Source organism: Cuculus canorus, chromosome 15 (assembly GCF_017976375.1).
Source record: "Cuculus canorus isolate bCucCan1 chromosome 15, bCucCan1.pri, whole genome shotgun sequence".
Taxonomy (NCBI): Eukaryota; Metazoa; Chordata; class Aves; order Cuculiformes; family Cuculidae; genus Cuculus; species Cuculus canorus.
In genome coordinates, this window is record NC_071415.1 from 15751819 (window position 1) to 15768587 (window position 16769).

Here is a 16769-nt window from a genome sequence, read left to right on the forward strand (position 1 = left end):
AAGTTGGATAAGGGGAGAGCAGCCCTCACATTACAACAAATCATCATGATAAAGTCTTCCCAGACTGCTGTTAATATCTTGTGCAGTGCTCCGAACATGACATACTTCATGCTTCGCTAAATTTATCCTTTAACAGCAGCTCCTTCATTTTTGTTGACCATAATCCTATAAATCTTTCCCCCAAGCATACATGCTGACCTTCAGGCTATGAAAACAGTCTTGGATATCCACATTAGCCCTTCCAGCAATACTCTCCTCCAGGAAAAGCAAGTGAAATCGGTGTTGAATGTTTTGCTCTTGTCAATACTCATGATGGTACACATACACATTTAATTATACATAAACACAAGGATATGTACCTCCATATATTTCTATGTATCAACTTCTCTACATAAAAAATGCAGCTTACGCTATATTTGCTGCATCTATGATAGTCAATTAAACTAATTTCGGATTTCAGGCAGTCAAACAACCAAGAAGGAACAAAGCTATTAGTGATGGGTAAATAATTAAGCTCCTTAAGTCTGCCTTCAAAGAGCAAACGGGAGAGAGTCTGATACCCACACAAACTATTTTTAGTCACAGATACAATTACACAAGACTAAGTCCACCCAAAGGACAAACCCAGAAACCTTAGAGAGTCTTCTGCATTCTACACCACCTTCCCGTCCTACAACACTGTCAAATCTATTTTAATACTCCGAAGATTTTGCTTCCACATCACCATATGTTGGAAATTTAATGAAGCCTTCTATTCCAGTGAAAAACATTAATGGGAAGCAACTGGGGGAGGGGTGTTGCTCTTTTGTTGTTGTTAAATGAAGCAACACAATATAATTTTACCAATCAAGCACCGCAAACATTTGGAAATCCTTTTACATTGGTGAGGTCACTGCAAGAGTTCTGCCACATTGTTGAAATGTGTTTTCCCCTTGAGCTATTGAACATTCTCCATCTTAAAACACTCTACACATCACTTCCAATCCAGAAACTACAAAGACTTATTTGAAATAACAAAGATGAAATAAGAAAATGAATGCACTGCTGCTTGGTTAACTGGAATGTACTATATGATAATTTATATATGAATTAGCTGCAGATAAAAAGGTAATTATGTGGATGAAGCCTGCTAGTGTCAGTTTTAGGAATAGCTTGATTACAGATTGTCAGCAAGGGCTTAGTACTGCCAGACAGAGGCAGACAGAGGCATATGTGGAAGGGAAGATTTGTACGGGCAGATCATACAGTAAGAACAAGAACACTGTATACAAGGTATTCTATTCTTAAGCTGTTACCAGTAAATACAACACACACCACCCCACCTCCGCAAAAAGCCCCATGAATTTCAGCTTTCCTCTCTAAAGTCCATGCAATCCCTAAGGACTGCGAGGTAAAGTATTGCCAGGGGTCTTTAAGGAAAGCTCTAGCAGTAATTCTGGAAATTTTGAAATAATAAATGCTATAGTTCAAACCTGTAGTCTCTCCTGGTTATTATGAGGTTAAAAAAAAAAATCAAACCTGCAGACACATGGATAAACGTCATGCAACACTGAAGACTCAACATGTTTTCACAGAGAGAAATCATTCCTCAGAAGTCTCTCAAGTTTGCTAAAGAACCAGCAAGCTGTTTGAAAGCGACTCAGCCAATGCAAACATTTATATTTTTTAAAATCCTTTAACAATTTTCCTCATGCAAAATGCTCTTAAATCAACTAAGCTGACAAAAGACAAGGAGAAAAGGCCTCCTGAGGATTCATAACTTAACAGAGGATGGGAGGAAGGAGGAAAAGAGAAAGAATAGAAAGTTTTTACAGCAAAGCAAAACAACTGCCGTGTTCCCTAAGGTTTATCAGAGATACGTCCTTACAATGAGCTGGGAGGTGAAAACTTTTGCAGACTAGTCCGAAACATGACTGCAAAGTGTCGCAGATGGATCTCATCATTCCGAGCAACAAAGCAGCAGATGAAATCTAATATTAGTAAGGTATGCGAGGAAAGAAACAGCCCTTGCTATAACAATAGAAAGATAAGATCTAAATAGGCTATTTACACTCATGAAAGATTTTGGAACCATTATAGATGGTTTCCTGAAAACTACATCCTAAACAGCTGTTGAGAAGGCAAGGCAATTGTAAGAATCATTAGGACAGTAATGGAAAACTGAGGTGTTGTATCACTGATATAGCCATTCTACATTACAACCTGGATACAGTCCTGATCCTCCCATTCCCAAAAGGGAAAAGAAAATTAAAATAGTGCTAAGGCACAGAACCACTTCTTTATTAGCAAATACTGAATTGATGCAAATTCTTCAAGAACTTAGCAACTCCAAAGTCTCATCAGTAGCATGAAGAAAACAAACCAAGAACGACTGAATTTTTCACAGTACCACTAGTAGATCAACTGCATGCACCAAAATACTCAGCTAACATTTAAAAACCATACAGAAATAAATCCTTAAGATTTCTTTCCTCTGTGTAGTCTAAACATCATTAGACTATGATTAAGAATTTCTTACTAGATATTCCATAGTAGACTTTCTCCAAAGTGTGGCTGAAGCCTATCATATTTAGAGAACATTCACAGAAAATTAACATTTTCTGAAGTAGAAAAAAAAATTCCTTTTGCAGTCTATTAGTGAAACTGTTTCCATTACATTTGAAGAACAGAACAAATGTTTAGTAGGTCGTTAAGCACTGTGTGCTTCAAAATCAAAACTTGCATTTGCTAAACAAAATAAAGACCTGTGTCAGTCAATTAGGGGCAGAATGACTCCAAATTTTTAAAAAGTGGAATTAGTCACACAGAATCAGTTGAAGTCACTCAGCACGTGACTTCTGGAGTGAGGCTTCAGGATTTCACAGCTGTTAAAATTAAAAAGCCATTCAACTTGCTGGATGCTGCGGCCAACAATTAAAAAAATCATGCTGTCTGTTCTTTGATGGGCAACAGCAGCATTTCCACAGGGAGGAAATATGTGCAATTAAAATAATATCTATATCTCAAAAATCCAGGAGAGTGATACAGTGGAGCATGCATTTAGTTCCGATTTATTCCAAGCACTCCCAAGGACAGAAAGCATGACTGATGAGAATTTATTATTCTGTGCTGGCAGCATGCGACATCCTGTGGCTCAGTTAAAAAAAGAAAAGAAAAGCACATCTCTGTAAAATCTAGTATCATCATTTCTTAGGTGGGCTCTTAACAGATGTACAAACTATGCATCCTTGACAAAATCACTTAAAACGTTCTGAACTTAATTACAGATTCATTTTATTTAAAGCACTTCTTGGGAGATGGAGACAAAAGAGACAGTAGTCATGTTTAATACATGTTGAAGAGCATACCTGCACAGGCATCTGTCAGTGTATCGGTACAGGAATTTTCATGAGCCTATAAATTCACGCTTCCGGCCCAATTTCATTGTATTAAAGAAAACCTATTCCAAGAAAAATTACAATTACAGTTTTCTAATACTGAAGCATTTGGGTGAGTTCAAACAAGCACCACACAGCTGCTTTAATTAACAGTGTGGCAAACCCCAGCAGGCAAGGCTCTGAATTGAGAAGAAAATTGGAACGGCGGCACACTAGGGGTGATTGTCTACTACCGCTGCTCCTTGAGACTGGGAAGGATGCGAAACCGAAACTCTGCCACTTATAAGCAGATTAGTTGTGGCTCTCCAGTTGCTGGCAGTTTATCAGTCCAATCCTCAGAAAGGCAAACTGTATTTACTATTATGACTCACACACCCTCTTCATAAAAAAGCAGTCTTCTAAATTTCACTTACCTACCCCAATAGGTAATTTTACTCCTTTTTCAAGTTAGATACATTGGCAATTTAGAGAAATCTTCCTACAGGCAACAGAAGTCTATCCTGTGAAATTCAATTTTGTTATATGTTTAAGTGAAAACTCAACTCACAGAAATAGCTGGACTCGCTGCAGAAACTTAAAATTTAAAATAATCCAAGAATTTAACTGGCTAAAAACAACAGCTGGGATCTTAAAAGAGAAACTGCATGCACATGCACATGCACACATGCATGCCCCACTACCCACTGAGCTATCAGGTACATTACCTTTCAGTTTTATTTCTCTTCTCAATTTTAAACTGATTAATTCCAATCAGCATGAAATAAAGGTTACACACAAGGCACAATTTCACTTCCTAGCCTAATGCTATCATTAATTGCACACTGCTAAAACTTCACTTCATGCTGCATTGGTTTTAGTAGATCAGTGTCTAACTGGCATTAGATAACTCAGTTAACTGACTGGATTTAGATCTGCTGCTAGGAATTAAATCTGTAGTTCGTATACACAAGGAATGCATTCAGTCAAAATAGATGTTAAATTGTGTTAAAAGTACCTTTCAAGGACAAGTTATCTGACGACAATACATCAGAATATGCAAAGACAGTCCATATACAATGTCCCAGGACTGGCATCACTGCTTCCTAACTAGTTAACACAGGCTAAATTATTCATGCAAGCGATATGTCTCTGAATACGAATTATGCTCGAAATAGCTTCCCTGAGGAAGCAAAGAAGTGTATAACAACAAAACCTTGGTAAACAAAGTGAGTTACTGAACACTAGAGTTTTGTACATGCTTAATTTCAGCAAAAGCTGAGATGGACCAAAGGCTCTGTTGCTTGTGGGTCTATAATTCAGCGACTGGTTAATAAGTACGCATGTTAAAGAATGAGTTAATAATACTTTGCATATACCTGCTACCTTGAAAGATTTCAGAAAGGGGATCCTATTCATTGTTCAGTGAGTGCACCGTGTACCTGTCAAACAACAGCCGTGCACATTTATAAACCTTACATGGAAATGAAAAATCTAGACAATTGCTCGGGCCCATGGGTCTCACTCAGAGAAGACGCGATTCACAAAAATAGTGGAAAAGCAGTTTATAAATTTAAAGATTATTAAACCTCAGAATTGGTCCCAACATGGGCAGGGCATAGTCCTCAAAGATGACATATTACCGAAAAACTGCTTTGGATTTGCTTCCAACAAGAAATGTACTGCAACAATAACAAAAATTGATAGAAAGGATAAGGTAAGCTGGTCAATTAAACAAAACACCATAGGAAGAAAAAGCAAGCCCTTTTTCGGTAAACTCTTTTATCTACAGAGAAGCTTCACAATACTGACTGCACAACAACACACTTTGCAGATCTTTTATTTTCACAACATACTTTGACACAACAGCCAGCTTTACTCTAAATCCCTCTGCTTTGCTATATGGGCAGCATCAGATTCAAAACAAAGAAATACAACAGTCACCCTGCACTACATAAAGTCTTAATCAGCATCCTAAGCCAGCTTGTTTGTGCAGCTGGAACATACTGGTAAATGCAGAGCTCGGAAAATGAGCTCTCGTGAAGAAGCACAGTGCTAAAACAAAGAATTAATAGCCACACAAAAGATGTTGCAAAGTAATCCAATTTATTTCTCTCACAGCTACACTGAAAACAGGTAAAAGAAAAGCATTTACCAGTAGAAAACAGACATTTAAAGTCAGAATTAAAATTGCAAAACAACGTAGAATAACATCACTTTAGAAAGGAAAATAAATATACTGCAAAAAAGTATGAGAATACTAAGAACAGGTAACTTTCTTCCATTTGTGACAGTAACAAGATCGTATTAAATGGCGATACAGACTGAATGCTCATTCTGGTACCAGACCAGCTCCAATTATTTTCCCAAACCCACTTTCTGTCAGAATTTCCAATTACTTAAGACTGAGCTAACAGGATGGCTAAGAATTGTACTCAGGCTCTGGTTCAGTCAATAATTCAGACCAAATAAAGGTTGCTCCATTGTTTCACTCAGGTATTCTGGCATATTTTCTTAGCTGTTTATCACACATGTTCTCTGATAGCAAGTTTTTGTTCTCATTGACCTAAGTTTTAATTCTTTTCCAACTCATTGCAGGATTTTGTCAGCCTGTGAATTACTACACAGATGAACTAGTTTATTTTTCCACAGTTATAATAAAGCATATAATGTGTGATTAGAGTGCTTGCGTAATTATGAAGGAGAAGAACATTCCACACTTTTAATCATTTCTAAGTTATTTAATTTAGGACAACCTACCTCATAGCCATGACTGTCAACCAGAGTCAGTCGTCTTGGGTTATTTACGCTACAGGATTAGTATTACAACTGAAGTGTGGTGTTAGTGTTTTCACTGTAACATTGCTTGAAAAAGGACTGTATTTTAATTACATCACAAATAAGACTTATGATTTCAATCAAGTCATTAGAAGCAGCTAGAAATAATTCTGAAATAAGAGAATCTTTAAGGAAACTCATGCCTTACCTTGTGAAAGGCACTGATTTGCCAGAGCAACCTGTCCAGAGTGTAGGTACAGATTAAGACGTGTGAAGATACTGCTCAGAGATGGAATTGTAATGAAGCAGAAGGCAACACAAGCCTAAAGCAAATAAAAAAATTAAACTGAAGAAAATTCCTAACTTGGAGCTATAGCAATCCTTACTGATTTTATACATGATTAGGAATCAAAAATCTGTAAACCAGCTTTGGAAAGACTTTCAATGAAAAGCAAACATTATGTGAAGTTCAAAATCAGCACTCCAAATTTGTTACTATTATTTCAATTATAACAATATGCATTATTATTCATTATTGTTAGCAGATTAGCTCAAAACTTACTCTATGACTCTAGCTCAAAGTGTTCCTCTCTCCTCATGTAACCAGCTTGCAGCTAAGCACCAAAATCTGACTAGAAAATCAGGCTACTGGTCCTCAGGGACAACTCATCTCTCAGACTGGTCAAAGCAGAGGCCTTGCATATGTCTGGGAGGAAGCAGATCCAGTGCAGCATGCTGCAGCTCTAAAGCTACTGGAACAGCTCAAACACCCAGACGGAGCGAAGTGGCTTCCAGGCATACAGAAGTTCGCCTGCGTCACGCCCGTATCCTTTGTCCAGGATGTCATGCACAGGCCCATTCATTAATGGTAGCATATGCAAACACCTTCCCAACACATGAAGACCAAGACATCTTAGTTGCTACATTTCAGAGGGGAACACAAGCAACTTTCATGACCTGTGCATAGTTCAAAGTTCATTTGACCACATCTATATAGACTCAGAGGCACTAGACGTGAAAGGAGCACTTTATTTGAAATTCAAATACTGATTTAGCATATCAACACTGATATTATGAGACAACTGTTTAAATATATTCTTTTCCCCTCATCTTCCATTCCCTCTGACTGAGTTACAGAGAAGTATTTTACTTCAAATATAACTTGAAAAGCTGAGGTCTCCACAATGCACAAAAACCTCTCCAATGAACCTTCCTTTGGAGAGAAAGTCAATCTTGCTGTTCTTTTTTAAGACAAAAGTGCTCCTGGATGTTTTGGGTCTTTTTTTTTTTTTCCCTTAAACGGCAGCATTTGGCTTTAGAGAGTAAAGATCAACGGTGACGCTGGTGACAGCATCAAAAAATACATTATATACTTAGGTGGCAGAAGATAGTATTATCTGCTAAGAAGGCAGGCTTAGAGTCAGACCTACCCTGACAAACGCAGCAGTCTTTCTGGAATGATTTCCTTTCATCACCCTTCTTGTTTCCATCGCTAGTTGGTTCACAGACTACACATAACAAACAAAAGCAAATCATTAAAAAAAATGCACAGATTTATTAGGTCAGCGGCAAATAACAAACTACATGTTTTACTGCATGCGTTTAAAGAACAGAAACTGTCAAAAGGAACGCCAACACGGTGTGCCCTCACTATACTATTTAGTTTTTACTTGCAGAATTTTAGTGACTGTTTCTTAAGGGAAATGTGATTCTGAAGGTTTGTGAAGGTAGACTTGCTTATTTACTCAAGGCTTTACATCATTCCTTGCTTCCCAGTTATAGTGCTGTCACCACCTCCTTCCTGATGTAAAAATCATGATTTCTAGCTAACATATTTATTAATAAAAACAAACAAATAAAATAATGAAAGGATTTTGAGAAGATACAATATTACAAAGGAATCAGCTGCAGCTAATGCTCACCTGACACGTGACTCAATACAGAAAAGAGATTAACCTCCCCAATCACAGCAGGACTCTGCCTATATCTACAGCCAGACACAGTCTAATCTCTCCTAGATGCAAGATTATAGGAGAGAGAACACAAATTCTGAATGCACAGAAGTGGCATTTGTTTTATTAGACAAGAAGCCTCCTGCAAGATAGACAGTCTGCTTTGTTACAATGATACCATGCATGCCTGTCAAGTAAGAACTTCAGAGAGTTTAGGGTGATAAAATGAGGGATGAGATCAAAGTCTACTTTAAAAACACCTGATAAAAAGACTTCAGATTTATTTTGACAGGGACCAATAATCCAGGCAGGGAATGAGAGAACTGCAAATATATCCCCACTGATTAAGATAACGTAAACTGTAGCTTACATGAATCAACTGGACTAGAACAGGCTCCAGATTGCAAAACATTGACCTGGCTTCAACATAGAAACTCAGCTGTTGTTCAAAGTCACGGCCAAATGAAACCTATAAAAGACAAAGCCCCCCCTTGATTTTACCATTGTAGGCCATTAACTTTAAAGAAAGATAAAACTGCATGCAGATAAGCCACAAATATTCAAAACTCAAATATTCGCATATATTGGTAAGAAAAAAACCCACCATTAACAATGAAATAGCACCTGGAGAATCTCTGCCCTTTTAACTGTCTGCTTTCCAATATTTAACCTTCAGGGAAGCTTGAAAGTTCTACTTCATAGATCAAGTATTTATCAATAAAACAAAACTTAAAAGCTAGATTTATGAAGTGTTTTCAAAGCTAGCAGGACTCTTGATTCTTTACACAACAGGGTCAAAGGCTTGGTATTCTTCATACTTAAAAAAACAAAAAACCCCCAGAAAAATAAAAATAGATCATCAACTCTGTATCCAGATTCCTGTAATTTCTAGTTTATAAAATCCCTACCCAGATATAAAAGACCTCATAGAGAAACTTGCATTTTGCTAACTAGATATATCAGTAAGAAATAATGGTTAATAATTAATGCTTATATAGTAAGGCAAAAGCCTGACACCTTGCCTGCTGGAAGGAAAGAAGAGAAGTCAAAATCAACCCTTGTGTGAGAACATCCTACTTCCAGTCCTCCAGACTTTAAAAAAACAAGTGCTGTCAGCTGGAGTGTCTCAACTGTCAATTAAAAACTGAGCAAGAGAAAACGTCTCCAGGCAGTCTACATTTATGTATTCAAACGGAATTTTTTTCTAATAGAAAGATGCATTATTTATTATTTCTCAAGCCACATGTAAAAGAAGTTTTTACAGAATTAAAATAAAAATTACATTTAATCCATACAGTGAAAGATCAAAGGAACTGCACCAGAAAACAAAGGATTGCTTCTTACATTACAGACAACTGTCTTCGCCTTTCCTCTCTGTGCAACTGCTGATTCTTGAGTACTACACTCAAAAAAACTTCTTTAAGAATGTAACATTTTCCACAAAAAGCCTGACTGTAGGGATGACTGTCACAACTGCCTTTTCCTCCACATCTTAATGTGTGCTGGTTCCAAATTTGTAACCAGTTATTTTGCTGGTATTGGACCTCCCCACTTTCCTTCCCCCAACCCAAGACTATAAAGCTACATCAAATATTATTCAATATGGGAAATCCTCCTAAAGGGAATTACACAATATTATACTGCATATAAAGCTTAATAAAGCAAAATTATATTAAGTAGCATATCATTTTAACTGAAAAGAAAGCAACCATCTAGAGAAAAATTCATAGAACAAAGAAGGCAAGTAGAGACAAAGCTTGTCAGCTCTGAGTACGTGAAAGAAAAGCCAACCATTAAGAGTACCTGGTTAGAGAACAAAAAAAGCTTGAGAACATGTCCCTTAAACAACCTGACACCTCAAACACAACAGACAAGAACAAAAGATATTATTGGGATAAGAGCGAGGGGAAGGTTAAAAATTAATTTTGAGGAAAAACAGCTGGGGTTTTTGTGGGACTACTAATTTGATGATACAAATTATCTTATTTGTAAATTCAGATAAATAGAAATAAGAATAATGTACAAGTTATATTTATTTTGTATTTTTTAAAGATGGTATTGATTCCATTTAGAGCTGGAACTTTATTCACATAAGTTAGTGACCTCCCTTTGATGCTATAACAGGCAAGACACTAATTGCTGTTTACTTTTAAACACTCACCATGTTTTACGTGACTTAAAAAACTACCAGAAAATATGATTAAATAAACAACGTGCACTTGAAATGCCCATATTGCACCATGTCAGCTTCAACACTGCATGCTATTTCTTTCAACAAATGCATACTTATTGGACTAAAACACAGCAGTGGGGGGTTCAATGATCTTAGGCGAGTCAGACACACAGTCTGCAATTCATCCACGCGGGCACCTGTTTCTCATGGGGATCTCAGAAAAATCTGAGCTATAAGGTACAGCTCAACAGTTGCACAAAACTGGCACTCACCATTTTTATGAATCCATTTATCAAAGCTGCTAACATTCTTTTCTCATCCTCAAGTGTTAGCGCACTGTAAGAGAACATTTATATGGTAAATTAGAAATATAGAATATTGCTTACCTCATTTACCTGAAAAAGTTCAAATTAAATTTTAAATTAAAACAATGTAAAAATTGCTGAGTGTATCTTCATATTTTACAGAAAATCACATTTTGGCATGAGGAGAAGGAAGCTAAGATAACGTTCTTTATTGCAGCAAGCAAATGGCTTCAGTCGTGTGTTACAACATGAGAACTTGAGCAGAACTGATTGTAAAAACCTAAAGACATTTGCAAATCTGTATTTATTTTAGAAACAACATTAGTTTATTGTTTTGTTTGTTTTGTTTGGGAAGGGGCTTTTTGGGGTGGGTTTTGTTTTGTTTTTTTTTACTAACCCTGCCACATAATTTAAAAAATAACATCACCTTGTTACAGTGCTGCCTTTTTGATGTTTTAGTAAGAACTGAACTAACTGACATGTAAAAAGAGTTTCTTTTCAAAATTATCACAGATATCTATTCTATAGCGAGAGTCCAAACCTGATTTGAAACAAATTCACATCACACAAAAATCCAGTAAGTCAAACCTGTTCCACTGAAAATGGATGAATAAAAAGTTAAACTACAATTAACTAACTAACACAATTTAATCCTTATACTATTATATACTTGGCTCCAGCTTTGACCTTTAGTATATCAGTTACCAATTTCCTAGCTCAGACACCAGATGGGAAGAGAACAATAGTTTTATTATACAAAATCAGTAAATGAGGAAAGAAAATCTCAGCATGATTAGCTCATTAGTGCGTTGCCAATCAAAAAAGTCAACTGATGGGCTCTGAAAGGCTCAGAAGACTTGTAGTGAGATCTCCGGGTCAGTTATAGGTTTCCAGTTCAATTCTGCATCAGACCCCTGCCAGTCTAAAGGCTGTTATTCTCCAACAGCTGTTAGGGGGGTCAGTGAACTCTACACAAAGGGTTGGGAGCTTCCTGAAACACGATGTAAAAAACCAACAAAACCAAACCAAACAAAAAGAAAATCCAAAAAGAAAAGTACAGGAGTTCCTTTAAGATAGTTAGAATTTATGATCATTTGACAAATAAGAGATGACACAAGAGAACCAAGCTAATGATGTATACCATCTTAGCTCACTAAAAGAACTGCTAGTTTAAGGAATTTTAAGGATCCCAGTAAGCTATCAAATTGTTTCAGGAAACTGTCAGAGGAAGCACCATATATGGTTGCCATAAACTGCTCAATTTTTTTTAATAAGCCGTTTTAGCTTAAATATATTGTTCTATTTAAAGGTTAAAGTGGCTTTTAATGCAACATACAGCCAAATAAGGTGCTCTAACCCAAAATAAAGAACTCCAGCTGGTATAAATTGGAATTACATGCCAAATCTGCCTTCCTTATTGGCAACAAATCTTGCATTCATGGCATATCAAGGCTGAGGAAGTTACAAGTTCATTTACAGCATCTGCCATACGAAGAGGCTCTGGGCTCAGCATGCCAAGAGAAACCGAGCCCTTGCAATTCAATTCAATCCAAACCAGAGGAAAAAAAAAAAAGATTTTCACTTGCGAGATCTAAAATTTGCAGCACTGTGATTCCCGCTCTGTTTTCAATTAGTAACAGACTTCAGGGTGATTTTTGCAAGTTATCTATAACCACACTGCACCCTCACTGTTTGAAAATCAACAGGGCGTGCAGGAGCCCAAACAACCCCAGCACCCTAAGTCAACGGGAAAAGAGAAGAGCAGAATTTAGAGGAAAGACACAGACGGTTCAAGAGCTTCTCTTCTGTTCTAGCTTTCCCTACTCAAGTTCCTAGAGATCTTCCAGGTGTCCTTTAAAGATTTCATACCCCTTTGTAATAGATGAAAAAAGTGCCCAAAAAAAAGATATCATTGAGTATGGCAATCTGTGCTTTAATAGCTACATATTCACTTAAATCATAAAAAAATAGCTTATTATTCACTATAACTAAAAAAGTTACACTGGTTTCGCTCTCAAAAATAGTTTTAAAATATTGGATTGCTAGTGTCTTTGCTTCACAAGAAAACTCTACAAAACCATTGCTACTTTCCTTTTAAAAATTCTGCTTTAGTACTCAAAATAAAGCAGTAATTAAAGAGCGAATAGTACATGCTGCCACTCCACTGCACAGCTCCTCCCCCACCACTAAATGGATTCATGTCTTAATCCACCATGAAACAAACAGCCTCAGAAACGTGAAACTGTATGCCAAGCAGCCAAACTTTGTATAAACGAATTATTAGTATGAGTAAAGTTAATCTTACTTCACAGAATCATGCATCGTCTTGCAGATATGTAGAAGAGCATTGAGTATAACGGGATCCTTTGTAGATTCCTGCTGATGCCTATAAAACGTTTTAGAAAAAGTGATGAAAAATCCTGCTCTGTCAAAATGAAAAACAATGAACAGAATAACACTGATTTAATGACTAATTCAAATTCACCAGCATTGTATGACACTAAAGAAGTTTAATATTCATTTTTTTAACCCACAGAACTCTAAAAATCATACGGTTAATGGATGTTCAATTCCAAGAAATGCTAGTCAAGAATTATTATCTTAATATATGGAGCTTCAGTTTTACTGCCAAGCCACAGAATCTGACTCCTTAAGGGACACAACAAGCCAGGCATGTGATGCATTGAGGCCATCTAAGAACATGGAAATAGAGCAATGCTGTATCTACCGAGAAGAAACACAGTTTCTCAGTCATTGATGGACAGACAGGAAGGATAAATGTCACGTTTTGGTATGGAGGCACACGTGCAGTGGAGCACCACTAAGATGATTAAGGGACTGCAGCATCTCTCCTATGAGCACAGGCCAAGAGAGCTGGCAGTGCTTAGCCGGGTGAGGAGCTGGCTTGCGGGGCTTAGCAGGGTATATAAATACCCAAAGGGAAGGGCAAAAAGAAAAAACAGGTTTTTTCAAGAAACCTGTTAGTTATTGGGAAAAGAAAAAAGGACTTTTACACTATTTGAAGTCTCATCTTCTAAACTCATTTTCAATGTAAGCTCTACACTCATTTTTCTCCATAATGGAGCTTGTAACAAGAGACTCTCCTCCTCCATTATACCAAGGTAACAGTTCTGTGTTGTCACATCTGCTGAAATACGAAGACATTTCACAGACCAACTAAGGTGACATAAATTTTAAAAAGCTGAGAGAACAACTATTCTGGTAATCCACAGCAAGTCAGCATCAATATGATTACTTCAAGTTCAGCTTTCTTTATGAACGGTTAAACAGCTGATCAATAAATTAACAAAACTGACACATTTTCTTTTTTTTTCCCATAGCCTGGACACTTTCAACAAGCTAAGTGGCCTACGTACTGACTCATCTTCCCTAGCCATCTTTCAATACATTCCCCAGATCCTCCAGAGTGCATTTAATTGCAATATTCTCCACTTACTTAATAAAAGATTCCATAATACACTTGCAAACCTCCACTCTCACGCTTTCCTTCTGGAACATATCCAGAAAGGGCAAGAATTTCTCCTGAAAGTCCAAATACATAAACAAGTAAAATCAGGTATTTTACAAACAACACACTAAAACAATAAATATTTTGGATAAATTTTATAATTGTAGCTGGTTTAGTTTAGATTATCTTTTTTGAAGACAGCAATTCATCTTGAAGGATGAAAGAGTGGAACAAATGGAAAGGCATGGATGGCTGAAAGGTTGTATCAATTTATCCACTACGGAGATTAAGAATAAAATACAAAACACAGAACTGTTTAAATCAAATGTTGCAAATTTTTTAAAAGCAATCATATGCTTGGAAGAACTTAAGATCGTGACAAATTCAGACATCTAAGGGAACCAAAAAGAGGATATTAAAACCAATGAAAACAGGCCACATGCCAATAACCATTTTGCATGTATCCAGTGCAACTTCTGAGGGTCCAAGACATCAACTTTTCTTCAAAGACTAGGTCTCTGACCTATCTAAGTTTCATTTTGTTTCAATGCCAAAATTAAGCCCGATGACAGAGCACGTTAAGAATATACCATAACACGGAATCAGGTATCAGCAATTACACAAACACACAAAGACAGAAATGGTATTTTATCTTCCATAGATCATCACTCATACCATAGTAACAAACAAACTTATGGGATCTAACAGCCTAAGGGAAAAAAAGGTATAGAAAATTGGAATTAGAATAATAAATATTTAATTAGTAAGCAACAGAATGCTTCCAAAACATTTCTACGCTTATCTACTTGGCAAAAAGTCTTCTCACTTCACTATGTGAGCTTGCAAACATTCAGAATATCTAAGTCAGATAAATACTCTTACAGAAACAGCACAAAATTTATTAAAGAGAGTATCACTTACCACTGAAAAAAGCACAGAGAAGTCATGGATATAGGTAATAACTTTCTGAATAATTGACTGCAACTAAAGAGAAAAAAAAAAGGGAGGGGATGGAAAATGATTGTAATACAATTTAAATTGAGATGTACATCCACACCAGAGATTTGTCTTTAGTTATTCATAGGAAACCTGGTTGGAAGACACTTCAAGCATTTGTCGATGTAATTTCTTTCCCCAAAGCAGGATCAACTACAGTTATGCTGTTCCTAACAGATGTTTTTCCAACATGCTCGTTAGAACTCATATGAGCAGAGGTTGACCAGCCTGTCCAGGCTTTATTTGTTCTTTATTTCTCATAGTTACACAGACTTTTCCAATTTTTAGTCTGCATGTCCTCCAGCTCTCTCAACTACAAAAGAAACCCAAACAAACAAACAAAACCCACAAACAAATAAATAACCCCCCAAATAAACTAACAAAAGTAAACCAAACCAGTTTGTTAAATTTTCTTTTGCAGGCACTTTATCTACCCTCCAAGTAGCCAAAAAACCCCTTCTTCTAGAACCTCTTCAAATAATGTGTATCTCACCTGGAATGCAGTCTCAAGAACTGGACACGATAATTCACTGAAGCCTTAACAATACCAAGTAGAGATGGATTATTTAATGGTTTACTTCTGTATAAAAAGCCTGCCATGACAGCTAATTTTCTTCAGTGGAACACCACTGCTGATGCAGGAAGTAGCTATTGCTACTTCTAAATATGTAAATCATTCTGGTTTAGCATTTCTCCAAACTGAAAGATTCATGCGCAGGGAAAAAGGAAGACCAAATCACAGCATTAGACTGTTCCAAAAGGCTTCCCCAACTACAGCCAGTGTTGAAAAATAATTATTTTCTGGTAAAAGACATCAGTATGTTTAAGAATCAACTTCATCTGAGAAAACACACATCAGTTTTTTAAAGGTGTGGCAAAATAAATTCTTTACCTGTGGGTAAGCATCCTCAAATGCTCGATCAGGAGTCATGTGTTTGATAATATCAGACAAAACTGTATTGACCTCTCGCTTCTGTAGCAAAAAATTACAAAATACAGTAATTAAAATGGCACGTAAATCAAGTCACTGAAAACCAGCTGGATAATTTATTTCCATTTGCCAAAGCATCAGCTTTCTGCAGAGCTCTATTTAAGCCAGGAACTTTAGCCATAGCTCCAGTAAATCCTTACTTAAACTGGTCCATCTGCCATTAAAATGAAAGGGTAAGATATATGCAGTGCTGGGGAGTGGTGAAGACTCCTTTGAAGCTACATCTTGTATCCCTATTCATCTTTCATGAAAGGAAATACACTTCTTTATTCACTACTTAAGTCCTACACACTTACTCTGAATAGTCATAGCTTTTCATTTTTTAATACCAAACTGCTAATATAGCCACTTAGTCTGTATCAGAAAACCTTCAAAGGAAGTGATTTTCACATACCGTAAAATGTCTGCATGTATACTCCACCCACACTTCAGCACAGTTGATATAATCCTAGAAACAACACGTCTTATGATTACCAATATTGACAGGAGGTTATGAGAAACATGCTTACAAAAATTACACTTAAAGGAATTGACTCCTGAGATACAATTCATGCAGACCTAAAGATCTAGCAGTAATGACAAGCCTCAAAAGTTGCTTACATAGAATTATGTTACGTAGAATTAAGTTATGCTTAAGAAGAGCTCAGAAAAGAAGGGCATCGTATCTTTGGGGAACTTTGAGTATCTAGAAAAGGTAAACCTTGTCGAGCTAAGCATACGCTTACTGAACAGGTGGCTGCAGTTTTGCCCTA

The 16769-nt window shown here is 36.7% G+C and overlaps 1 protein-coding gene across 2 annotated transcripts in view; it reads right to left on the reverse strand.

The window, feature by feature from the left end:
* Positions 1-16769, reverse strand: part of VPS35L (VPS35 endosomal protein sorting factor like) — a 49543-nt gene that overhangs the window by 11786 nt on the left and 20988 nt on the right. For both annotated transcript variants that reach the window (XM_054080355.1, XM_054080356.1), the window contains exons 18-26: positions 16412-16465; positions 15919-15999; positions 14952-15014; positions 14019-14104; positions 12867-12947; positions 10529-10592; positions 8454-8552; positions 7562-7639; positions 6340-6454 (exon numbers count right to left, since the gene is read on the reverse strand). In XM_054080355.1, coding sequence (XP_053936330.1) covers positions 6340-6454; positions 7562-7639; positions 8454-8552; positions 10529-10592; positions 12867-12947; positions 14019-14104; positions 14952-15014; positions 15919-15999; positions 16412-16465 — 721 coding nt within the window. The remainder of the gene's footprint in view (positions 1-6339; positions 6455-7561; positions 7640-8453; positions 8553-10528; positions 10593-12866; positions 12948-14018; positions 14105-14951; positions 15015-15918; positions 16000-16411; positions 16466-16769) is intronic.